Here is a 24,825-nt window from a genome sequence, read left to right on the forward strand (position 1 = left end):
TGCAGCCCTTTATTTCCCATCGGCAGCCCTGCTGCCAATCATGTGCTCCCACCTGTATTTAAGGGGCTGCAGAACAGTCTTGACAGTCACAGCCTGCCTTGATAAACAGTAACTTAGGAAATCCAACTGCTCTTTGTGCTGTTGTCACCACAGAAATTCTGCCATGTCATGATGTCCAACGTGTGACTCATGCGTAACCACACATTTAACATTTTCTCTACTGGGTTCCTTTTTACCAAGCACATGCAACTGAAAAACCGAATGCCCACGGCTTAAATACGGTGTAATTAGTACATACATAAGCCATGAAGCTAATGGGGTGATAACAAGTAACATACCATGCATGTACTTTTCGATTGAACAAATTTGTTCTACCACGGTTATCAAGCAATTACGCCGCAGTGCCAGCTGAGCACTGCCTTTCTGTCATAGCACTGTAAATCACAGTGTACTCAGCCCAAGTACAGCAGTATAAGATTGAGTAAAATAATGCCTAAAGTAAAAAGAATGTGGGTTTTTTTCAGTTACGTGTACATATATATTATTCCCCCTGACTCACACACAACTGTCAGAACTGCAGGCTTTGCTGCTACTATTAATTAGTGGTGGCACAAAAGGCTAAAACTCAGGAGTCGATGAAAACCTGTGGATGTCATCAGTGTTGGGTGTTGGAATGGCAGAACGATCACCAGTAGAAATCTCATTATCTGCAGGCTCAGGCTGGCCATCAGTCAGACATTTGCCACCACAAAACCAAATGAAAGAGCCATGGCTGCTGGTCAAAGCCCAGCAAACGGTTCAGCTTTGCTAAAAAACACCCTGAGCTGGAAATTTGGCGGAGCTCCCTGGGGCTGGGCTACAGCTCCGTGTGACACCACGAGGTGAAAACCGTGGCAAAAAAACGAGTGAAAGCAGCTGTGGGCGTGTTGCAGTGTGAAGAACAGCGCGAAACCTCGAGTGAAGCCCGTGAGACAGCTGAAAAGGGGGGAGAATCAGGAATGAGTAACAGGTTTCACAGCCCCCTGTGAAGTGGTCGCATTTAGAACAGCCCCTCGACAGGAAAAGCACAGCATACACCTATACTGCATTTTATTCAGCAGCTGTACACTGCTGCTGGCGTCAGCTTTTAATGCTCACGGCACCTACCCGAAGCCAGAGGCGCTCACCGGGAGTTTCACCTCAGCGTGAAGAACTTCTTGAGGGGGGGCAGAGCCCTGGCACAGGCTGCCCAGGGAGATCGTGGAGTCTCCCTGCCCGGAGACATTCCAAACCCACCCGGACGCGTTCCTGTGTCAGCTGCTCTGGGTGACCCTGCCTTGGCAGGGGAGGGGGTGGGACTGGGTGATCTCCAGCCCTGACGATTCTGCGATGAGCCCGCACACCTCGGGACCCCCCGCGAACGCGAAGGCAACCCCCGGGCAGAACCGGGTTTGGCTGCCCCCAGGGAAGCGCTGTGCCCAGCGGGGCGGAGCCGCTCGGGGCTCACTCAGCCCGGCCCGGCCCATCCCAAACAACCGGCCCCACATGGCGGGCGGGGCCGGGGCGGTGCTGAGGCGGGACCGCGGGGCTCCGGCCCCTCCTCAGGTGCGGCCGGCGCCGCCCCGCGCAGGTCGGGGCCCGGAAGGCCCGGGGCGGCGGCGGGAGGCGATGGCGGGCGCGGGGCCGCGGCGGCTCCCGCTGGGGTCGCTGCTCCTGCTGCTGCCGCCCCTCCTGCTGCCCCCCGGCGCGGCCCTGCGGCTGCTGCTGGACGCCGCGCCGCCCTTCACCTGCTCTCAGCCGGTAAGCGCGGGCAGCGCCCGGGAGCGCCGCGGCCCGGGCGGGGGCGAGGAGCCGGGAAGTTGGGATGGGGGAAGCGGCGGCCGGCGCCGTGTCGCTCCTGGCCGGGAGCGCCGGTGCGGAGCGGAGCCTGGGAGCGGGGGAGCTTTCCGAGCCCCGCAGGACTCGCCTGGCCGTGCGATGGCCGCCGGGAAGCGCCTGTCACTGCCATCTCCGGGGGGCCGCCCGGAGTCACTGGGCAGGATGTGAGTCTTTGCTAATCGCTGGCGTTGCCTCACGTCCTAAATGTTTTAAGCTGTTCCTCGCAGCTGAGGGTTGGTTTGTTTTGGTTTTGGGGTTTTTTTTTTTAGGAGAAAGCAGGGAATCGCTTGTGAAGGAGCAAGGAAACAAACATTATATGTGCTTGAGAGTTTTGAATGGGCAAGATTTTGGTTGCGTTTTCTCCCTGTGAACCCAGCCAGGGAGGAGGTGCAGACTTGGGGTCCGTATAAAAAGTGAACTAACCACCATGAGCTAACTTTGGCACCCCAGAGTATGAACTCCGAGCTGGTTCTGGTCGCTCCCTCTGCTGGTTTTGGGGGCTTGATTTAGGTTTGTTTTGTCGATGGTCACTGTTGGTTTTTTTCTGCCTAAGATACATGTAAAGAGCATGTAGAATAAGGGAGGGATCTGCTTTTGCTTTTTGTCTCTGAAAACCATAGCTGTTCATGCATAAACAGGAAAATGGGCAGTTATCTTCTGACCTAGACAGTTTGATATGTCATGATGCACTTTCAGCAGTCTAGCGAAGGCAGGTGCAGCTATAAGAGCTATAAACAAATGTAAAACAAAATCTGTCCTTTGGGATGAAAACTTCTGTAATCTTTTCCTGTACACATTTCCTGTTTTTTGTCTAGTCTGACTTTCCAACTCCTTTCCTAATGTTTGACTCTATCCTTACCTCTCTTTTACCTGACCTCCACTCTGCTGCCTTCACTCCTATTACAAAGACCCCAAGAAAACAGACCACTTCTGCAATTTTACTTTAGGCTGGACGTTGTGGAGTTACGAAATGCAAAATCTTGGAAAAGTGGAAAGAAGACATTACAATATTGCTTAGGCATCTCACATAACCACAATATCCCAAACGATTGTGACATGGAGATTGAGAGAAATTATTAGAGAGTTTCTGTGAGTCCTTGGATGCTTAGGCTTTGCCTGACTGTGTCTTGCTGTCTTGTACCTCCTTTTTTTTTTTAGGTAATGTGAACCACAGTAACTTGTTGAGGGCTTCACCAGTGCATCCCCAACTTTCACTGAGGACCGGTGTTGCCCCACGCTCTGGGTGTGCTCACAGATCACTTAATGTGCAAGGCTGCTACTTTGGCCTTTTCTGTCAAAAAGCAGGTTTCTAAAATGCAGATAGACTTATAAAAAGGCGTTGTCTTAAGCCCACGAGGAGCCTCTTTAGAAGCAATTGTGAAGCTGCTGACACAAACAGAAAAAAGTACCATCAACTGAAGTTTTGACAGTTGAAAGCAGTTTCCCCTTCCCTTTCTGTTGGTTGCACCGTTTTGGGAGCATGATTCAGTAACCCTCCCAACGTGTGACTGCGGTGTCGTTCAAAAGAGAAGCTGTTGCTGAGCAGGGTGGGGGAGACCCACTTCCTTTTTCTAACCCACCCACTGCCGTTGCCGAGCTTTGCAGCAGGTCAGGGTGAGCAACAGCAGCTTTTTCAGCAAAACTCTCATGCTGCAGAGGCTGCTTGGGAGATGAAGTGGTGGAGGGAAAGTCTCACGTCAGTGTTGTTAGACACCTGTAAATTGTGAAAGTAAAAATAAATGCTTGTTAACGGCTTATTTTACTAAAACGTCAACAAATGCGCTTAATGGGCTTTATTCACCACCACTCCATCAAACCTGCTCAGCTGTAGGGCTGAATGGCACAGCTGCAAATCCAGTTCCTTCTAGTAACTATTGTTTGAATATGTCATCTGCAGGGTTTTTTTCTATGCGCAGGGGAAAAACATCCCACAGCTTAAATACCCATCCGGTTGTTCCTCAAGTGTTAAATCACTGTGTTCAGTCACTGGGCTGTAGCTGTTTCCAAACATGACATGCCTTGGTGTCCTGGAGGAATGCAGTGTTTGTAACTATGCCATCTTTGAGGGGCTGCATAGTTGAGTAGTTGGGTCTCTGAAATCGATCTTACCAGCTTGGTGCATATTTACTACAAGTCTCTGGAGAAGAATTGATGTAACATCTCTCATGAAGATGAGCAGTGATGATGCATGTGAGGAAGGCTTTACAAACGTGTTCATTTTGCCTTTGCTATTGACTGGCTTCTCTCATTCCCCTCTGTGGCATCTTTTTGCTATGTAGGATGTTGACATAAACTGTGGTCCACTTAGTGCTGCTTTTGAATCTGATTTTGCTGAGAATTTATATGAGGGCAAGAGAAAAATTTAGAAACTATAGAGAAAAATGCTTTAAAAAGTCAAAACAATTTTGTAAAAGATGGTTGTTTCCTACCAGCCTTAAGCAAATCACCCTTCAGCAGTTATTCCTGTAGTGTGTTCATGTCCACTTGATCTTTATTTCTTTTTACTGAGGAATCAGGAAAGAGAAACTGCAGTAAACTTCAAATCATTCAAGCCTCAGAAGATACACAGAATCGCTCATAGGCAAGAGGAGGATTTTGGAAAGCTGGAGCCCTTCCCATTCAGCAGCCACTCTTTAAAGGAAAACTGGACACTTGCCCAGCTCAACAGTGATTTCCTACTAGTTACCACAACATCCTGCTGGGAAATCTTGGCCCCATGTTACTTTAATTGAATTGCTATGGGATGATGCTGTTAATCAGTTTCTCTTTTTTTTCCTTTTTTTTTTCAGATTCTTCTGATTCTCTGGGGCATATGATCTGTTTGGGTTTGGGGATGTTTTTAATGTCAAAAGCAAAACAAAAATCATTTAAAAAGAGTGAAGGAAACAGTTGCTTATCTTTCTGTGAAAATATGGCAAGTAAACATGACAAGTTGACTGTGCCTGTCCTCTTCTGCTGATAATAGTTTCAGCATCACCTCACAATCGTCTGCTTCTCATATTTATGCCTCCCCTGTGTGTAGCTTTGCTTGTCGGGCCTGAAAGGGAATAGGAAGCTGATGAGAAGAGAACATTTCAATTTAAGCCCCTTTTATAATAATGTGCAGAGCATGTTGCCTGGCTGTGAGCTCCATCTTCAGCTTTTCTGCAGAGCTCTTAATTTTTGTTCCTTCTCCTCCTGTTTATCTGCTTGTCTGTTGTATGCAGACTGACACATCTCTGTTCTGTCAGTGCTTCTTACATGCTTCTAGCTCTGTGTGGGCAACCAGAAACAATCATTGCTGTCATTTTATTTCTACTGTATCATCTAAATATGTGCTTTTTCAATTTAATGGTTTAAGCCCAACTGGCAATTAAGCAGCATGCAGCCACTCACTCGCTCCCCCCCGCAGGATGGGGGAGAGAATCAGAAGGGTAAAAGTGAGAAAAAGTGTGTGTTTGGGATAAAGGCAGTTTAATAAGCAAAGCAAAAGCTGTGCACGCAAGCAGAGAAAAACGAGGAATTCATTCGCCACTTCCAATGGGTGGGGAGATGTTCGGTCACCTGCAGGACAGCAGGGCTCCACCATGCTTAATAATGACTTGGGAAGACAATTACCATCACTCCAAATGTTCCTCCCCCCTTTCTCCTTCTTCCTCCAGCTTTATGCGCTACGCATGATGCCAGATGGTGTGGAATATCCCTTTGGCCAGTTGGGGTCATCTGTTCCAGCTGCATCATTCCCTTAGTTTATGGGCCACTCCTGCAAAGTCTCCACAAAATGTCCATTGAGTTCATTTAGTCCATGATGTTGTGCTCCATCTGTTATGGTGGTCACTCAGGACAGCAGAGGTGGTGTGTTGGAGGACTTATTGGGCACTAAATCCAGCTCAGGTCTGGTCACTGCTACACTTGCGCTACTTCTTGTAAGGCTTGTCCTCCTGAGGTTCAGGTGATTCCTGTTACACTAATTCCTATAACATGCCATTCAATTGGGGAGTTAGAACAATTTAAAGGTACTTCCATTACAGTCTCCACTTCTGGTCCTTTTGGGCCGTCTTTTATGGTTTAACATTGCAATGAACTCCTCCCCTTGTTCACAGCCTGGCTGCAATAAGGGATTCCTGCTATAGCCCACCGTGGGCTGCCAGGGAACAGGCTGCTTCACCATGGTCTTCGCCACAGGGGGCAGAGGGATCTCGCACTCTCCCTGCTCCAGCATGGGGTCCCACCATGGGAGACAGTCCTCCATGAAATTCTCTGACATGAGTCCTTCCCACAGGCAGCAGTCCTTCACAAACTTCTCCAGCATGGGTCCCTTTCACAGGGTGCAGTCCATCAGGAAATGGCTGCTCCAGTGTGGGTGCCCCACAGGATCACAAGCCCTGCCAGCAAACCTGCTCCAGCGTGGGCTCCTCTCTCCATGGGTCCACAGGTCCTGCCAGGAGCCTGCTCCAGCATGGGCTTCCTGCAGGGTCACAGCTGCCTTTGAGCATCCAGCTCCTCCAGCATGCGGTCTCTCCATGGGCTGCAGGTGGATCTCTGCTCCACCATGGACTCATCCACAGATCACAATCCCTTGGACTCTGGTTCACAACGGAGTTCCAGCCTGTCCAGTATAGCAGTGATGCCCTGACCAGTTGCCAGCCCAGACACTTTGCCACTGCTGTTATCAGAGTGTTGCCAGGCACAGCAGAGTGAGGGGATGAGCAGCACAGCAAAGCAGGGAGAGCAAAAACTGGCCATTAATGAGCATTAGGCTTCTATTTACAGTCAGGAGAGCGAGCCCCAGGGCAAGCATAGGAGCCTGCCAATTAATAGCTGAACAGCAATAACAGCTATAAATTTGTTCTAGCACATTCCAGTCAAAGCTGTTGTTATCTCAAACCCTCTGAGCCTCATGTTGGGTGCCAAAAAGGACTGTTGTGGCTTAACTCCAGCCGGGAACTAAGCACCCCACATCTGCTTGCTCGCTTCCCTATCAGCGGGATGGGGGAGAGAATCGGAAGGGTAATAGTGAGAAAAATTGTGGTTTGGGATAAAGACAATTTAACAAGTAAAGCAAAATTCATGCACACGAACAAATGAAAACAAGGAATTGTTTTTCACCACTTCACGTGGGCAGGCAGGTGTTCAGCCACCTCCAGGACAGCAGGGCTCCATCGCACACAGCAATGACCACGACTCCAAGTGTCCCTCCCTTCCTCCTTCTTCCCCCAACTTGTGCACCCTCAATCTCCTCCCTTGGCAGGGCAATTACGGAAGCAGAAAAGCCCTGTGCTAGCACTGTTCAGCAATAATAAAGACATCTCTATGTTATCAACATTGTTTCCAGCATAAATCCAAAACATGCCAGCTGCTGTGAAGGAAGTTAACTCTATCCCAGCATGCTCAAGTAGAGAAACTAAGTTAAATACTTCTGCTGTCCACAGCTTTGTTAATGTGCTCTGAATAAGCCAGTGCATTAAATGAGGTTTTGAGTTGGTTGGACATTTACAAGGGAAAAGCAGCAAGTATTCCCCCTAGTGCTGAGGAGGTAACTAGTGCAAATCTTGAAGTAGTTGACTTATTTTGCTGCAGAACCAACTTTTTTCTTTAATTGCTTCCTGGCTTTTGAATGTCATTCTCTGCAGTTACACTTTTTGGTATAAAAGTTCATCCTCAGTTGCAGCCCAGTCCAGTTCACCTGGGCAGGATATAAGAAGGACATGACGATTTTCATGGTCATTCCTTTCCAGGTATCCTTTGGACTCATTATACCTCTGCCTGCATTGTGGCTTTATCTTCACTTACCTTTCTTACTTAGGCCTATATTGAGGACTTCCTGACTGGATTAATTGTTCTTCTGGGTATTTTCAGCTATTGGGTCATCCCTGTAGTGCTTTGGGGACTGGGAAGGGAATGGACCATCAAGTGAGTTGGTGCAGGCTGCCGTGTGGTGGGAGAATCCTTCCCCTCTTCTTGTGGTAAACCTGCTAAATTCTTGACTAACTGATGGCACCTTAAAACACTTCAATATAGTCAGCTACACATAAAAAAAAGTTACTGACACAGCAGTTAAACAGTCTAGTGTAGGGTTGGAAAAACACATGTAGGTAGCCCCTTGAATATCCTGAGTGGGTTTGGGGAACCATGACACACAAGGAAAACTACTGTTGTTTTTATCCCATAGAAATCCAGTGTTATAAAGGTAAGAGAGGTCTTCATTGTCAAGTTTAAGTTCTGAATCCTCATCAACAGACTGATGGCTCCTCATTAAGCTCTTGGTTTTTTAATGAATGTCAGAAAGGGCACAGCCTCATCAACGCTGGGAATATCATTGCGATCGCTTCACTTGGGACAATAGACCTGGAGGAAGAGAGAATCCAATTATGTGCAGTGCTGATTCAATATTCATATTGATCATTAAAAAGGGGAAATGCAGCATTTCCTCATTTAACCATGTCTTATCTGCTAAGAAGCAGAAACACTAGCACTCAATGAAAGCAGATGTTGCTGCTGTTCAGATTAAAAATGCCTTAGAATTTATATAAGGGCTTTATCATGATGCAGTTTACAATAATTACTGATAATTGCAACAGAACAAGGACAAAATGACTGAATGTTAAGTGATAGGATTTAACAGAAGTCATTCAATTACAAAAAGCCCCGTGGTTAGTAGCTAGTTATTTTTGTTACCTGTTGTCGGTTCACCCATGCCAGCAGCTCAGCCCCATGTGGCTTCTCACTCCTTCCCCTCAATGAAATGCACCATATCAGCTGCTCTGAAGAAAATTATCTCAGATGAAACTACTGCACCTTTTTACACAAAGGGCATTGTCAGGCTAAACAGTTTACCTAAAAAAGTCTGGTTAAGTGTTAGGAGTAATTTTCGTAGTTTAATCGACTTTTCCATGCTGGCACTTACAATTTTTATTTTTCCCTTTTTTAAATGACTGTAGTTTAGCTGGTTTTGGTTTGGTTTAATCGGCATTCACTTCCTTGCCTTTTAGGTTTTTCCCCTTATCAAAGGATTTAGATTGCAGGTACTATGTGGGAATGTCCTGCAGTGGCATGGGGGGAGGGAAACCTGATCTGGGAGGTACAAAGTTTCAATAATATTTCTATTAACTATACTTGCAACCAGTTTCTCTTAAGTCCAAAAGGATCTATATACACAATGGAGGATTTATCTGTACATTTGTCTGCAATAATTAGATGCAGTAAAGTACAGTTTAGACTGAATTGGTATTTATATTCAAATTGATTGTGTTGATTCCTCTCGTTGTGGCTGACTTGACCTTTTGAGCACAAGAAAAATAGTGAAAAGTACCTATTGCTTGTCCTTATATTGACATTAAGTTCAGATTTGTTTTGCTTTTGATTATGTCAGAGCTACTCTGCCCCACACAGGGCACAGCTGCACAGCTTTTGGGGCTGCTTATACCAGGACTCCCATCTAGCATCCTATGGGACTGTCCTTCTTCGGGTGTTTTCAGAGTTAGTGCCACAAACCCAGTGTTATAGAGGTAAGAGAAGTCTTCATTGTCAAGTTTAAGTTCTGAATCCTCATCAGGAGGCTGATGACTCCTCATCCTGTCCTTTGGTTTTCTGATGAACCACTTTGTGCAGTGTTTCTATGATGGTAAATTCTTCCAGTTTGTGTGCGTCACTGAATTCACTGAATTGGTTTTTTCCTGCCCTTCTCCTGCCACCAAGCAGAGGCAAATTACTGTCAATCCAGTTTCTATTCTGAGAGTAACATTCTTGTTTCTTTCCCCCCACAGGATTTAAACTGTCTCGTAAGAAATAGTAAGTATTTTTTTTCTTCACTGCTGTTTTCTCATCAGATCATGCTTTTTTAATTTTCTTTTTTTAACAAGGGTTCATACAGCATGTTTTTCCTGCTGGAATCAGAGTTGTGAAGTGAAGCACTGCTGCCTTGCCTTGCTTTGGGAGATTCCAGTTTGATCCCTTATAAGCACTGGCTAGAAGAGGAATGGAAAGTTATGTCTTTTTTGGGATAGAGTTTGGGGGTGGGCAGTGGCATGGATGGAACCCAACCTAACTTGTTTAGTTTCTATCTAAAGCTGGGATCATCATTTTTAAAGAAATGGGAATTTTAGGACAAGTTTGCCAGTAAATGTTCATTACAAGTCATTCTATATTTGATAGTACTTGATGAAAAATTAATGTATGGCCTAGAATTAAAAAGGAGGCATAGAGGTGTGCAGTTGAGAGCAATTAATGTAAATTATTGGGCCTTGGGGGTTAAGTCTTAGCAATGGCATGCATCTGAAGCACTTTAATGTAATTATGGGTAATGTTCTTAAAAAAAAGGAGAATGTTCTGTAGTTGTCCACTTGGTACCCAGAGGTGACTGGACAGTGGTGCAGAACTCCTTGGCCTTTCCTTGCAGTCCCTGTCCTAAGCAGGCTGATTCCTGCCTCTCTGCCCAATCCTGTATTGGACTGGCACAAGTATTTTTGTAGCCAGTAGTACTTTTTGTAGTATTACTGCTTGGCTTGCCAGGTCAGGGAGATGACTGTGCTGAAAATACCCAGGTTTTAAACTTTTTTTGGCAGGAGAGGGATTTGGTGGGATCAGATTGGATCATATTTCCCACTGGCAGACAGCCATTGGAATACATCTTGACAAAAAGGCTAAGCCAAACTGCAGCTCCACCATTAAAATGCTGCCTTATTTGAATATTTGGTTTAAATTCTGCCTTATGGCTCTTGTTATGTTTTTCTGCTCTAGGGGAAATATATTTTTTTTAGTGCCTAGCACACTCTTTCCTGAAAGGTACTTTATTCTTGTCAGGCTTTTTATAGATATTTTTTGGTAGAATGAGCATGTGGGGATTGTCTAATTACTTCCTAAGTATAAAACCATGCTGTTACCAGAAGGGATAGTGCCCACTGTTCCCATCACTAACCCAGCAAAATAGACTGAAAGTGTGCTTTGGGGGGCCTGACTGTGCTATTTTTAACATGCTCTGATAAGTCAAATGTCTTACAAAAGTCTAAGTAGATCATGTCTGTCTAATGCCTGTCATACCTGATTTCACTTTCTGATGAGATTACAGCGCCAGTTTTCCCTTACACTGTGTTGACTAGCGTAGTTTATTTTTCTGACCAGAGAGCTGATTAATTTAGGTAAGGCATAACACTGTTAGAAGCTAAATTCAGATGTACATTCAAATTCGAGGTAAAGCAGTTTTTTGACACGAAGTAATTAACGGTTGGAAGAATTTCCCTGGGTATCTGACAGATTTCTTATGATTGGAAGGCTGGTAATTAGTACTAACATGGGTTCGTTTCAGCAGCCAGGTATGGACTTGCTACAGGAGATACTGAGCAAACTTCCTTGACCTGTTTAGCCTGATTACATTGATTGAGGTAATTACTAGTGGATTTTCAGGAAAAGAGGAAGTATAAACTCCTAGAAAGAGTTCAGAATATTACAGGCAATATCCAAAGTACTTCCATGCTGAAAACTGCCTTTCTAAGTTAGGGAGCAGTCTGTCACCCAGTTTTGCCTTCAGGATAACCCTGACCCAAAGGGCAGACCATAGCTGCCATTAAGCAGAGCTTCCTCAGCCCCCCTCTAAATGGTGGTTTTCGTTTGCTGGACAGGTACCTGCATGGAGTCGAGCTGGCTGAAGCTTCCAGATTGGACTCCTTCTGCTCCGAGCAGTCTTCATGTCTCTTCTCATGTTTTCCGTCAGGTGGATGGAAAACTGCTCCCTGTGCTTCAGATAGAATGGAAAGTGGCCACTGATGGTAAGTGGTGGTTGTTTAATTTGAGCACAAAGCAGAGGAAATAGGTGTGGTCTGATAAGGAGAATTATGACTTCAAGTCTTTCACTGTCATAAAAGCAGACCTTTGAAATTTAGGAGTTTGGCTGCTTAATTTTGTTGCTTTGGGGGTTATAATCTCATCGTGGTAACTTAGGTTTCCTATATGGGTGTGTGTCTTCATAAAGGAATAATTGTCCCATTGCTGGAGCATAAATTAGTACTAGTAAGTCAAGTTTTCTCACTCTCCAAGTGTCTTTAAATGTTTGTTGGTAAATGATGCTTCCCTTGCACGCTCTTGTCCGAAGTTTTCCACAGATTTAAGACGGAATTAAACACATTCATTTCTTCCTTCTGCAGGGCCTGTGTCTGAGGGATATATAGAATTATGGTCTATAGCTGTAGTAGTGTAGAAGCAGGTGTGACTCAGGTAACCCAGTCACTTTGTTCAGCTGTGGTTATAAACTTTCTCATTGGGACTGTGTGTACCAAACTAAAAGCGTGTTTACTTTGGAGCCCAAACTGCATGAAGCAACTTTGAGGGGCAGAGCTAAACACAACACTGAATCTATGGAACTGCCAGGGAGCATGGAAGAATGCAGTTGCCTTCTCCTTTGCTCCTTCATCTGCAAAGATGCAGTTCTTGCCACGCAGGACAACCTTTAAGCTGAGAGTGTTGTCAGTCAACCCTGCACGCTCACTTTTCGTGGCCAGTTATCTTTGTGTTGGGATCCCCAGCGCTTCAAAGGATTAGGACTGTGACAAGGCTAGGCACAGTAGTGATCTCTGGGGGGGTTGCAACCTCTGCACGTGCAGATGGCAGGAAAAGACAGACATGTCTCTGTGTCCCTGTGCCTGCAGCCAGCATCCGCTGTCTGGAAGGGGCAGAGCTCGCCGTGCTGCAGGTGAACAGCAATCAACAGGTCTGTGCCCAGTTTGACTTCCAGAACAATTTGCCTCTTCAGGTCCGTCCGGATGGAGGCCGGGTGAGTGCAAAGGGCTTTAAACTACTTCTCCTAGTTCATGCCTTTGTTTTTGCTTTCACTGTCATACAGCAGGGTTATTGATTAAAAAGTACAGACTGGTTAGAAGAATTGGTGAAACAGTCAAGATATTGGACTTGACATCTGCAGTCATTTCCAGTTTCTCTTTCACTCTTCCCATCCCTCAGGTTTTAAAAATTATTGCTCTTGTTTGGTGCCTACCACAACCAAGTTCTGGATGTTGCTTTATTTTAGAAGTTTTGGGATTCTGCCTGAGAGCTGGGACATTTTATAGCTTTTTTTACCTCGGCCCTTCCTTTTATTTCCACTTCTTTCCTGTACTCTCTTGCTGTGGAGGAAAGTGCCAACCTTGGGGGTGGTCCTTCAGCTTACACTCCATCTGGGAAACTCATCAGAAAAGTGCTGAGCATCCACAGCTCCCTTTATAAACAATAAGGAATCTGGAATTTTTTCCTTACCACACAGAATTTGGCCATAGTTAGCTTATCTTCTGGAGCCAGTGCCTCTCCCACAATTTGCACAGCATTGCTGATGTGGAGAACAGTATAGATTTAGGATAATATGTATGGAATGACCAAGTACAGAACTGCATATGTATAAGTGCAATACTAAATGCTTAGGACTTGCACAGCACTGCAAGATTCATACTAGACTAAAACTTTAGTCTTGAAACTGTGTATTTTAGCCTAATCTCCTTTCAGTTTAGAATGTAATTTAGTGGAAACCACACAGTTGTTTGGCCTAAGACTGTATCAGTTCAAAGATATAAACTCATTCCAAACAGAAGAACTGGGACAGACCAGTTCTGGGACTGGTAAATTTAATACACTTAAGTTCCATTTTTTTATAGTCAAGCTGCAGTAAAAGGATTATATGGGATGAGGGAACACAGTGGAACAGGGCCAAGTCAGCTGTTATTTTCAGTGCTTTTAAAGAACATCATTCTCCTTTTAAGTCCATGTGGGTGTGTTTTGTTTTCAGTGGAATTTCACTTTTGACCGTTTTGAAGTGGAACCTGGCCAGACTTACCAAGTGACTGTCTACCACCTGCCCAAACTGGGTGTAAATGGAGACTACAACTGCAAGTCCACGTCTCTCACAGTGCCTGGTAAGAGATGCTCTAGTTCACTTAGGCCTTGAGCTTAGGACTGTAGTGGTTTGTGGACCCGTGGGTTGGGTGTTTTTCCAGTCCAGACCCGTGAACTGTGAGCCAGTTTGGCAATAGGGTGGCAGTATTAAAAAAACTTGTTGTCCTTTTTGAATATTGCTGTTCAGAAAATCCATGGTGCTAGCCTATCTCCAGTACCCCTGTGGTATATGTCCAAAATGTTTGTATCGTTTTTACTACAAATCACCATCCTTATTTTTGGGATCCTGTGTCCAGAAGTTTGTCAAGTCTCTGCTTGGAATAAGGTGTGTGTGGAGGGACTATTCCGTGAAGGACGGACCCTTTGATTCCAGTTGACTGTAGTTTCTGCATGGAAGATACTGCTGTAAAAATTGTTACATGCTTTCTGGAAGGCTGGACAAAGCCTTGGACTTGGGCTGCTGATTTCTGAGAAATTGCATTTGTAGCTTGTCCAGAATTCTGCTACAGCTATGACTAAAGAGAAATTCACAGCTAAACCTGAAAAGGAATATAAGTGCCCCTCTGAGGGGCTAATTGAATGTAAGTTACATCTCCTAAATTTTGTTGCTGAAGTGCTCATCAGTTGATCAAGCACAAAGCGATTTCACCTACGTGAATGGGGCTGTGGAGGAATCTTTCATGTTCTCTGCAGAATATCACTGCTACTTCAGTTTAAAATCTTTCAGAGTTGCCCCTCTGCTTGTGGAAGCTGGAAGTACAGGCCAGAATTTCAAAATTGGAAGGAGTAAAGTTTGGCTTCTAGTATTAAAGCTTAGACATCTGAAGTTCCATTTCAAAGGCAGAGTTAGGCATAATTTACCAAGAAACTTGATAGTGCTGAGTGCCTGACCCTTTCTTGTGTATGTGAAAATTTTCCTGTTGCTAAATGAATTTTTGTGGTTTTCCTCAAGGATGCTGAGCATCTGCAGTGCCCTCTGGCTGCACTGACTGGCTTTTAAGTATTTGGCACTTAATACAGAGCTTGAAAACTGATTCTTAACTTTTTTCTTAACTTCTTCTAGTTGTCAACCTGACTTTGTAATTATAAAATGGCAAGGTATGGAGTGTATCAGTCAATGTGAGCTGGAAAAGGAGAGGGAGCACTTGATTCTCAGCCCTCTTATCTTTTCTTATACCTGGTTGCACTAAGAACTTCCTGGCTTTTATCCTCCACTCTTCTTCAGAAACCTAATGCATTCTTACATATGAATTACAGGAGCACTGTAAATTTTCCAGCTTTGAAAGTTGGAAATGTAAGATATACAATGTTTTGTTTCAACTGTCTAAGCAGGGAATTTTTTCTTTTCCTTTATCCAAACCCTGGAGGAGAGGCATAGTTTAGGCTGAGACTTGTAAATACCACAATGCCAAGTTGAATGTGTAATTCTGGATTTGAGTCTGAAGAAATTCCCAAAGAGCAGGGACAATCTGCCAAATGAATTGAATTTTAAATGTGGAAGAGTGCTTTGGAATCAAGAAAGATTCCTCCTGGTTTTCCCGGGTCAGAATGCCTTCGGAGGAATCTATTGCTGTGGTGCAATCACAAGGTGTGGAGATCAATATGAAGTTTTAACTCCACTTTTATGACCCTTTCTGCACAAGTCTTACATTAGCAAGGCTTCTCAGATATTACTGTACTAACAAGCGTGGTATGTTTTCTGTCTTTTCTTATTAATTATCTCTGTTCTGAAAAGAAAAAACGCACCATTACATCAGTGGAGGGGGCTATGTTTATACACTGGAAACCAATACTATTCTTCTACAGAATTTTGCTACTGCTTTGGAACAAAGGTGTCCACTCATTAAGGAGAGCTTGGTTAGGTATCTGGCTTCTGATAAGAAAGTGTGGTTTTTTGCTAAATGGAAGTACAATGTTTCTGACTGCTCACTTATGGTCTTTCTTGCAGACTGCAGCGATTCTCTGATGAAAAAAACCATCCCGTGTATAAAGACAGGTAAAAATTTTTTAGTCATGTGGGCATGGATGCTATGCTGAAATATTTCTGATAGTTATGAAACGCAGGAGCATCTTCCCTACTTCCAGGCAGCTCATGGGAACCCAGGATCCAGGGTAAAAGTCTAGATGACACAACCCTGCTCGTGAGCTTCACCCCATGGATGGAGCCAGCCCGATACCACATTCATGTGGCCAGTTACCTGCACGAGAAGAAGTGTAAAATGATCACACATGATTTCACTGAGGTAATTCCCATCCCAAATTATATCTTCTGTGGTGATTTAGACAAACATCTCAGGTAGTTGCTAAACCAGGACTTGGAGCTGTGATGTAGGAGATGTAGCAAACATTTGAACGACAGTTTTCAGGGAATTGTTTTCACAAATTTTTCATTGTCTTTGGAAAGAGGAATTTTACTTCAGGAATTTGGTGGATAAAAGATCAAAAAAGAGATTTTACAATTCATGGAGCAGTCTATAAACATCTGCAAAGTTAAATTTGATGTTTGACTGGGCTTTATGTTTTTCAAGCCAATGCCTAGGGAGACTAAATAAATGAACCAAAACTGAGGTGCAAAGTTCCTATAAATCATTGAAGTACTTTATCAAATATGATCACGGGAGGGCATTAGTTAATTTTTTTAAATAAAGAATGAGTGCTTTAATAACAGATTTTTCATTCAAGCTGAGAATCAATTTCTGTAGGTCTCACAGTCTGTGTTGCTGAGAAGCTCAAAGTGTCCAGAGTGTCTTCTGACGCGGGAAATGTTTCCCTTCAGGCATCTGAGGGAGGAGAAATGCTGAATATTTGGTACCAGTCCCCACCCCTCCATGGGGGCAGGCAGATATAACAGCATTCAGTTTGTTTAGTCTTCATTCCTTAACACTTAAAACCCTTTGTACTGCGTGCACTGGTATGCATTAAGTTATTACTGACACAGATTGTACACCTGTACGTGTGTTTCCCGGGTAGAGAGGAATGTTCCTCATTCTGGAGTGTTTGCTAAGCATTGTAAAGAATATATTTAGATTGTCATGATATTGACGGTGTGCAGCAGGTAACAAGGGCAACTTATTTGTCTGTTCTAATGGCAGAAGCAGCAGTGTTGGCAGCTGCTTTTAATTAAACAAGGAAGCTTGTTAGTGTTTACATATTACATAACTGAAGATGTTTAGATTGTTTAGAAACTGTAAGTTTAACTCATTTGAAGTTATACAATGTACATCCCTAGTTGTTTCCTGTTACCTGTGCAATCTTAGCCTGCTGTCTTAATTGTGTTACCATGTCTGTGTCACAGGACACCCACAGTGATGGTGGCCAGATCCCTTACTCATTTTGTTCTCTGTGGGCTTCTTGTTCGAAAGAAAGAAAATAGAAGCTTTTTTTCTTCTTTGGACCATTCCATGTTCTCCAATCAACTTCTTTTCTTTCTTCCTGCTTTCATTCAATTTTCTTCCTTCCCTTACAACTGATTTCTGCAGGATGGATTACAAGAGCAAGTGAATGTCACAATCAAAATAGAGAAGAACATAAAAGCTTGCTGCAACTACAAAATACAGGTAGGATCTCACTCTTGTCCCTGTGTCCTTCCTTCACAAACAAGGCAACGAACAACTTAGGAATGTTACAGGGTTTTGCACAGTATTTTGTTCTGAGATTGACTAATCTCTAATTACCTGTATTAAGGAAATACTGATTATGGCTGAAAGAACAATATTTTTTATATAGGTGTTCTCTGTAGTCCGTGGCTTTTCCTTAGTATAGGGCTGCCGAGTCAGGGACTGTGGAGTGGGAATGGCAAGTGTGCAATCTCAGGAGCTCCCAGCCTTCTTAATGTCTAGTGCCAGAATCCTTGATCAGTTGTTTGCTGAAGGGAAATGGGGGTTCTGTGTCCCTGTGCTAAAATACAGGAAATGTTGAGGCAGGGGGGAGGTAAAGCAGGGAACAAAATTGCTTTTAAGAATAACTTCTGTTTTCTGAATTTATTTCAACTGCAGATTCAGCCATTCTTTGTGAACTGTGGCACAGACTGTCTGAGACACTCTGCTTTCATCCCATGTCCACCAGCTCCAAGTGAGAACCACTTTTCTGTAATCTAGACTCCCATTGGCTTACAGATGAGAGCTGAATTTCTAATGTAATTCTTGTCTTTTGCAGGTACAGAACCATCAGGTAAGAAGTTATTCCGATACCCTGAACCTTTTTTTGCTGCTCTTTTCCTGTTGTATAGCATAAAAAATGATCCTCCCTGGGAATGACCCAATGAAATGTCCCTGTTGAAAATTTTATATTGTTTGAAGGTAAGTAAGCGCTTGTTTGACATAAGTAGCCAGAATTGTTGGGCTGCAAGTTGAACTTCTTCTGAATTATATGGCTGTGTTGTGTAAGTTAAAGACAGATCATAGTGAAACCTGGAGCTAACAATCTGAATGTTAATAATAGTTAGAATAGACAAAGCTATAGCTTAAATATTACTTATAATAGTTCGAGTAAACAGGTCACGGTGTATGAAATGTAGCAAACCTATTGTATCATGGACTATATCACCCATGTATGATGGACTGTATCACCCAAGCCCCCACTGAAACCAGCCTCAGAGGATGTGAAGATGAGCACGTGGCAACCACTTTATAAAAAAACACCAAACCAATGAAGGGTGAGGAGACCCCACACCCTAATCATGCTGTTGGTCCAGACTGTTGTGTGAGGGATGGGGAATTTAGGTCATCAGAGTATAATTGCCCAAGGATTTCTTTGTTTGGTGTCCCTCTTTGAAGTCACCAAGCTCAAACTACCAGATACCATAACCGAGCTGTGCCAGTAGATCTGTCTGATGGAGATGAGAGCCTAGTGTCAAAAATTTCTTTAACAGTCCTCATGTAACACCGAGTTCAGAATTAATTGTGCTAAGAATTACTTCACCATGATTTAATGAGGCAAGGATTTGTATGCAGTGTGAACCTTAAAGAGCAATTTTTTTTTAGATACACTTCACTTGCACAGAATTCTTTGAGAAGGAGTTTTGACAAGAAGAGTCTTAATATAAAATACTTTCTGTCACTTTGCTCAGTGTTAAAAAATTTGCATAATATAAAGCAGCTTTTGGAGAGAATAGCTTGCATATATTCATTTTCATGAATGTCAAGATAACTTGTGCATAATGATTTGACATATTTTTTTTGGCTGCAACACCTGTAAGGAGCTGGTTTGCCCAAGATTGAAAAAAAAAAACAAACCAAACCTGTAGACTGAAAAAATACATGACCCAAAATGATGATTTTTTTTTTTAAGATAGATTACATGAACAGGCAGGACATGGGCGGCGTGCCTGTCAAAGCTGGGTAAACATTGCTATTTAGAGGAAGGTTATTGATCTGTGTTTTCAGTGTGCTGCACATATGGTTCTTTGTGTGGAGCAAGTTGATGGTGTAGAGCAGCATCATGAAAGCAGGAATTCATTTTGAGAAGTGACTGTATATTGTAAGAAGGAAGTGCTGGTCTACCCTTGGTTTTGGGCACAGCCAGGGTCCTCCTCCCTTGGCCCTCTCTGCTCAAGAAACTTCTGCTCTTTGGTGAAGCTCTATTTGTGTAAGGCAATGTCTGAGGAGTATTTTTGTACTGCAGGTGATATGTTTATATGGCTCTACTGGTGTATCACTGGGATCTGTGTGTTACTGGTGGGATCAGTCATAGCAGGTGTGGTGTGTATGACTAAAAAACGAGCAGGTAAGACTCATACCAGCTAGGAAGAAAAAAATTCAATGCTAAAGCTATATTTTTCCTACTTCTGTTGCTGTTTCGTTCCTTGCTGTTCTGATGCCTTCCTGCTGAGATAATGCCTATGTAAACCCCTTTTTCTGTTTTACATCTTAGCACTTGTAACGTCCTAATACCATCCACTAGATAAGTAAAGTCTTCCATGGGTTATGCTGTCTGGTACTCCATGTCCTTCATACACAAGTTCATAGCACTTCAGAGCTCATGAAGGAAAAAGGAACTTAGTAGTTCAGCCCTCATGCTGCAGAAATCTTTTCCATTTATTTTTCTCCTGCGCTGTAGCAGAGTTTTCCAGAACAGAAGCTTCCTGTTTGTCCACGCTGTAATCTTTCCCCTGATCCTGAAAGCCTCTGCAAAATTAATTTTTGTACTATTTTGGGCTTAAATAATGTTTTTCGATTAAGGGAAAAAAAGGGAAGGGAAAAAAAACAGGACACAGAGGTTGACATCAAGCAAGCTGGGAAATTGGGTACTTAAGGGCTAATTCCTAGTCTTTTTGTGCTGTAGCTGTGAGGCAGTTACCACAGGCAAGCTGTGTAAGTCACAGCTTAAGTTTTTCTTTTTCACCTGAGAGGAATAATTGGTAATCTTTTGGAAAATTTCTTAGCACATCAGACTTACAGATAAGATGTAGCTGGGGACATTTTGGTCACCTCTCCAGAGAAGCCTCTTAAGAAAAAGCCATCTTTAAAAATGCCCTTTCTCCTTAAAGAGTGGCGGCAGAACAATTGGGTGTTCTGTACTTCTTGAGACTGAATGGATCTGGGGGAGATAAAGTTCGTTTTGACTGCATTTTGTCTTCTCTCAAAGGAAAAATGTAGCAAAGTACATAGCAAAGTATTTGTTCAGTTTATTTTTTATTAGGCTTCTTCCTCCCTATGGTTTTATCTCCCTGCACAGTTAAGGATTGTTTATTTAACTTAATCTGCGGAAGGTGTTGTGATTTTAAGCACTTAATCTTGTTTCATGTTTTCAGAACTGATTGTGACTTTCTCTCTCTTCCAGGACGCCGACAAGGGAAATCCAACCACAGTGATTTGCAAACTGGTAAGATGTCCTGCCTGTGTTTTATCAAGCAAGTGTCATGTGTTCTGGAAGTCTCACACAGTTGTCCAGAAGGGGTTGTCAAAGGGTCTACTATTCTATAGGTGCTTCTGAAAAACAACAGGTAGTCTTAGGATCTTTGCTGATACAGGCCATGGCAGTAGGAGATTGGTTTGGGCTGGGTACACTCAGGTCTCCACCAGAGAATATAGCTACATCTGCAAACCTCTTGAAGCTGATGTATAATTTTTGTGTGGTGAAATTCGTTGAACCATCTGGACATTATTATAAGTCACAGCTCCACTGTCTGTACTTTCATATTAAATTTATACAATGAGATGTTGTCCATGTGCGTCACCAAAATAGCATTAAAGCTGATAGTCACTAGAACCTTTTGTTAATATCTATGTTGATTACCGCTGACTTGCACCATTACAATTTTGGGAATGTGGCTGGAATTAATATTTTTCTGTCTTTCATCAGCACCATATACCGACCTCTCCCTGCCACCCTTGAAGCCCCGGAAGGTTTGGATCGTGTACTCTGCTGACCACCTGCTGTACGTGGATGTGGTGCTGAAGTTTGCTGAGTTCCTGATGACAGTCTGTGGCACTGCTGTAGCCTTAGACCTGCTAGAAGATCATCAGATCTCGGAGTTAGGGCCGTTGCCATGGCTTACTCGGCAGAAGAAGGAAATGGAAGACCTGTCTTCAAAGATCATTATCTTGTGTTCTCAGGGTACCCAGGCCAAATGGCAAGCCATGCTTGGGAGTGAGCCTGTGTGTCTCAAGCAAGATCACCAGAAGCCAATGGGAGACCTGTTCACCCCAGCCTTGAATTTGATCCTGCCAGATTTCAAGAAGCCAGCCTGCTTTGGGATGTACATAGTCTGCTACTTTGAGGGAATAAGCAGTGAGAAAGACATACCTGATCTGTTCAATGTCACATCCAGGTACCAGCTGATGGACAAGTTTGAGGATATTTACTTTCGGATTCAGGATTTGGAGAAGTTTGAACCTGGGCGGATCCATCGAATCCAGGAAATCACGGCTGAAAATTATGTCGATACCCCCAGTGGGAAGAAGTTGAAAGAGGCTATACAGAAGTTCAAGAACTGGCAGACTGAGCACCCGGACTGGTTTGAGAGGGAAACCATCTGCTTGGATAATGATGAAGAATTGCATTCCCTAAACAGAGAGAGCCAGGTGGATTCATTGCTGAGTGAATCAAGTGGGATTGTGAAACACCAGCTGCACCTACGTGAGCCTGACCCCAACTGCTGTTATGTCATCAACCTCCACATGCATGAAGGTGAAAATACAGGCTGTAAACTGCAGCCTCAACTTAATCCATGTGGGGATCCAGCTTCTCAGACTGTGGTCCTTCCTGTGGATGAGGCTCCTCTAGTTCAGGTAGTGGAGCCGGTCTCTCCCGTGGAAGACAGAAATGTACTTAGTCATCACGTGCTGAGTAATGAGGACTGTATGGAAGGAGTTCCTCTTCTGGAGACAAGCTTTCCAATGAGGAATAACATCATCCTCCACAACGACTCTGACGTTTCAGCAGTAGCTGACCACGGTCCTGCAAACCTCTCAGGTGAACTGAGGGACCATCTGAATGGATTTATGTACCCTCTTTACCAACAGAGTGTCGTTCCTTCAGAGCTGTACCTCTGCCAGGAGGAGGCTGACGGGCAGCACCAGTTGGTCTTTGATGAGCAGTGCAAAGACCAAAGACAGTCAGTGCAGTCAGACCAGGGCTACATCTCTAGATGTTCTCCTCTGCCTCCTGATGACCTCGTAGAGGAGGAGGAGGAAGAGGAGGAGGAGGATCAAGAAAAACTGGTAGTCTCCCATGAACTCTCTCCAGAGGTCTTGAGCAGCCTAAGGAGCCTCCAGAAGCAGCTGTTTTTCCAGGACATTCAGAGGAGCTCTAACTGGAGCTATCCAGCTGAGGTGATGGACATTGACCAATCTCTGGAGGACTGTTAGGTTCTGTCTGGGACCTGCTGCATTTGAAATACAGGGATGGAAGGTGGTCCCGTGCAGAATACTGAAACTGCATTTCCATCACCATCCTTGTCCTTGTATTGTAAATGACTTAGCAGTGGGATCTGTCTGCTGCTGGGATGCAGGGTTGCCCAGCGGACTGGTGATGTTGCTTCCAGTCTCTGTGGAGAGAAGCAATGAATATTGGCCACCTCTGTGAAAGAACAGGCAGAAGCTCTGTTCCTTGGGGAAAGCCATTAAATTGAATCCTCACTGATGGATGGCAGAAAAATTACTGTGGCTCATCCACTCGTGCCTTCAAAATGCCCTCCAGCTGAACTGATTCTATTGCACTGGATAAAAGTCATGGCCAGGATTTGGAAAATAGATTTAGATAGCATGGCAAAATGTGCATTGCCATTTCCATACACATTTGAAATGTTTTGTTGTAAATACTGTGTTAAAGATGTGTGCCTTAAATCTCAGCTAGGTTAGTGCTGTCTCTACCTGTTGATACATATGCCTGAAGACTTTTCTTTTGCCACTCATCCATTAATTTGCAGCTGCATTTCCATGGTCATTCAGAAATCAAGTGGAGTAACTGAGCAGTAGGTGGGATAAACTTTTAAATTGTGAGTCTTCATAACTCTCCCTGCCTCCCTGCTGGGAGGTATGGGCTTGAAAATTAGCAATAGCAGGAAGGGGGAAAAGGGAGATAAAGGACCAAAAAATGGAATTTGGAGTTGTTGCACAATTTTAAGAAAAATCTGGGGCTAAACAGAGAATCTCTGAATTGGAAATGTGCTGTATCCTGCTACACGGTGCTGCAGTGCTGTTTGCTTTTGGATATCTTGGCACCGGGGAGATGTGAACTGAAGATGTAGGTAGTGGCACACAATTAAAGAAATGAAAGACTGTTTTGGAGGAGAAAAAAGCTCAGCTTCAGCAGATGCTGTTTTAGAGCAGAGGTTATATCTGAGTTATGGGAGGTTGAGTGAAAATGACTGTAACGTACTTGTGTGGGTATAACTCAAACACAGGTAGTTCAGGTTAACCATAGTGAAATACTGAATAGGCCAAGGGGTTCATCCTCCAGGAGCAGTGATGGTAACTCTGCCAATTCCAGTGTTTTTTTTAAAATGGGGCTGGATGCACTAGAAAAAATTGTTCCCTGTGAGTAATGGCACATTGGCCCTTGTAGCAGACTAGCTGAGGTTGGCATTCACCCTATTTCTTATCACTGTTTCTGCAGCCCACTGGATAACAGCTTGTGAGATGTAAATACATACAGGTCTTTCTCCTGTGCCTTCAGACAAGCTTGTCGTCTTCCTGTCCTTCAAAGTTTACTTGTCAAAAAATCTTAGGATAATTTTATTTCAGCTTTTTAAAAGTCTGATGTCTCAGAGAATAATCTGGTTTTTGACTTGCAATGAATATTTTATTATGTACATTTTATAATTTTATAAATTGTGGGGGTTTTCCTTAAATTAAAAACCAAGAATACCTTTTGAATATATTTACTTAAACAGTTCTATGTCCTCCATTCTACCTAACTCCTTCTGTTAGTATTTGTTACAGAAATCTGAGGCAAAGCTGAGCCAGAACTGAACTGGCTCACAAAGGCCAAAAAATTCCTGCAAAGCATGGCAGCTGTATTGAGTTGAGCTGGATACAACTGAGGGCCCTCACCTGTGGGAAGTGCACATCCCTTCAAAAGGAATGTAAAAGGAATTGTTAGTAATTCCCACGCACGACTGCTCCATGAGGCAGGACTGCTAAGACAGCTGCTTTCTCTGCAGCCAGATGACAAAGGGACAGTCCCTGCAGACATCCAAACTTCAGACTGGGAGCCTTCCTGCCTCTACAGGATCTAACCCAGCAGGAGCTAAGCAAGAGGCAGCTGTGATCTCAATGCTTCTCCAGTGAGAACCCATTTCCCAGATTACGCGAGTAATTGCCATCTTGATGATCCCACTTCTAAAAGTTTCTTTTATCTTAAAGCAATTAACATGTAAATCTGATTTTTTTTTCCCATGAGTCTTTTTCAAGTGGTATGAATTCCTATAAATCACTTAAATAGGAAGCTCAGAAGTGTCATCTGGATTTTCTTGCCTTAGTCATTCCCTTCTCAAATAACTCCCTTGGTGTTACAGCTCTTAGAATTTGCTTTCACTTACAAAAAGTTTGTTTGAAGGGAAAATCCAGACGCTATTTTAGCAATCCAGTGTAAGGAAGACAAGTAACTTTAATGCATCTGTTGGTCCCTGAATACAAAATTGAATAGCCCAGCCAGACTCAAAGGAGGAAAAAA

The 24,825-nt window shown here is 43.7% G+C and overlaps 1 protein-coding gene across 3 annotated transcripts; it reads left to right on the forward strand.

The window, feature by feature from the left end:
- The first annotated feature begins 1,647 nt into the window (after positions 1-1,647).
- Positions 1,648-24,825, forward strand: IL17RA (interleukin 17 receptor A). Of its 3 annotated transcripts, none has more exons than XM_027680741.1 (13): positions 1,648-1,779; positions 9,603-9,627; positions 11,454-11,600; positions 12,477-12,601; positions 13,601-13,727; positions 15,656-15,703; positions 15,793-15,950; positions 17,187-17,264; positions 17,703-17,778; positions 17,863-17,877; positions 19,330-19,431; positions 20,488-20,529; positions 21,010-24,825. In XM_027680741.1, the coding sequence occupies exons 1-13, from the start codon at positions 1,648-1,650 to the stop codon at positions 22,515-22,517; spliced, it is 2,583 nt and encodes an 860-aa protein (XP_027536542.1). In that variant the 3' UTR covers positions 22,518-24,825. The 3 variants fall into 3 exon arrangements, with proteins under 3 accessions (XP_027536542.1, XP_027536546.1, XP_027536543.1); XM_027680742.1 differs by lacking the exon at positions 1,648-1,779 and adding an exon at positions 3,448-3,465; XM_027680745.1 differs by lacking the exon at positions 19,330-19,431 and having other exon boundaries at positions 1,714-1,779.

This window comes from Neopelma chrysocephalum, unplaced genomic scaffold (assembly GCF_003984885.1).
Source record: "Neopelma chrysocephalum unplaced genomic scaffold, ASM398488v2 Primary Assembly neopelma1_59, whole genome shotgun sequence".
NCBI lineage: Eukaryota > Metazoa > Chordata > Aves > Passeriformes > Pipridae > Neopelma > Neopelma chrysocephalum.

What these genes read in the sequence shown, in the direction of transcription:
- IL17RA (XM_027680741.1), top strand. Translation starts at nt 1,648, where the DNA reads ATGGCGGGCGCGGGGCCGCGGCGGCTCCCGCTGGGGTCGCTGCTCCTG. An exon ending in TCACACATGATTTCACTGAG is followed by an intron (nt 15,951 to 17,186) that starts GTAATTCCCATC and finishes TGATTTCTGCAG; the next exon opens with GATGGATTACAAGAGCAAGT. An exon ending in TATGACTAAAAAACGAGCAG is followed by an intron (nt 19,432 to 20,487) that starts GTAAGACTCATA and finishes TCTCTCTTCCAG; the next exon opens with GACGCCGACAAGGGAAATCC.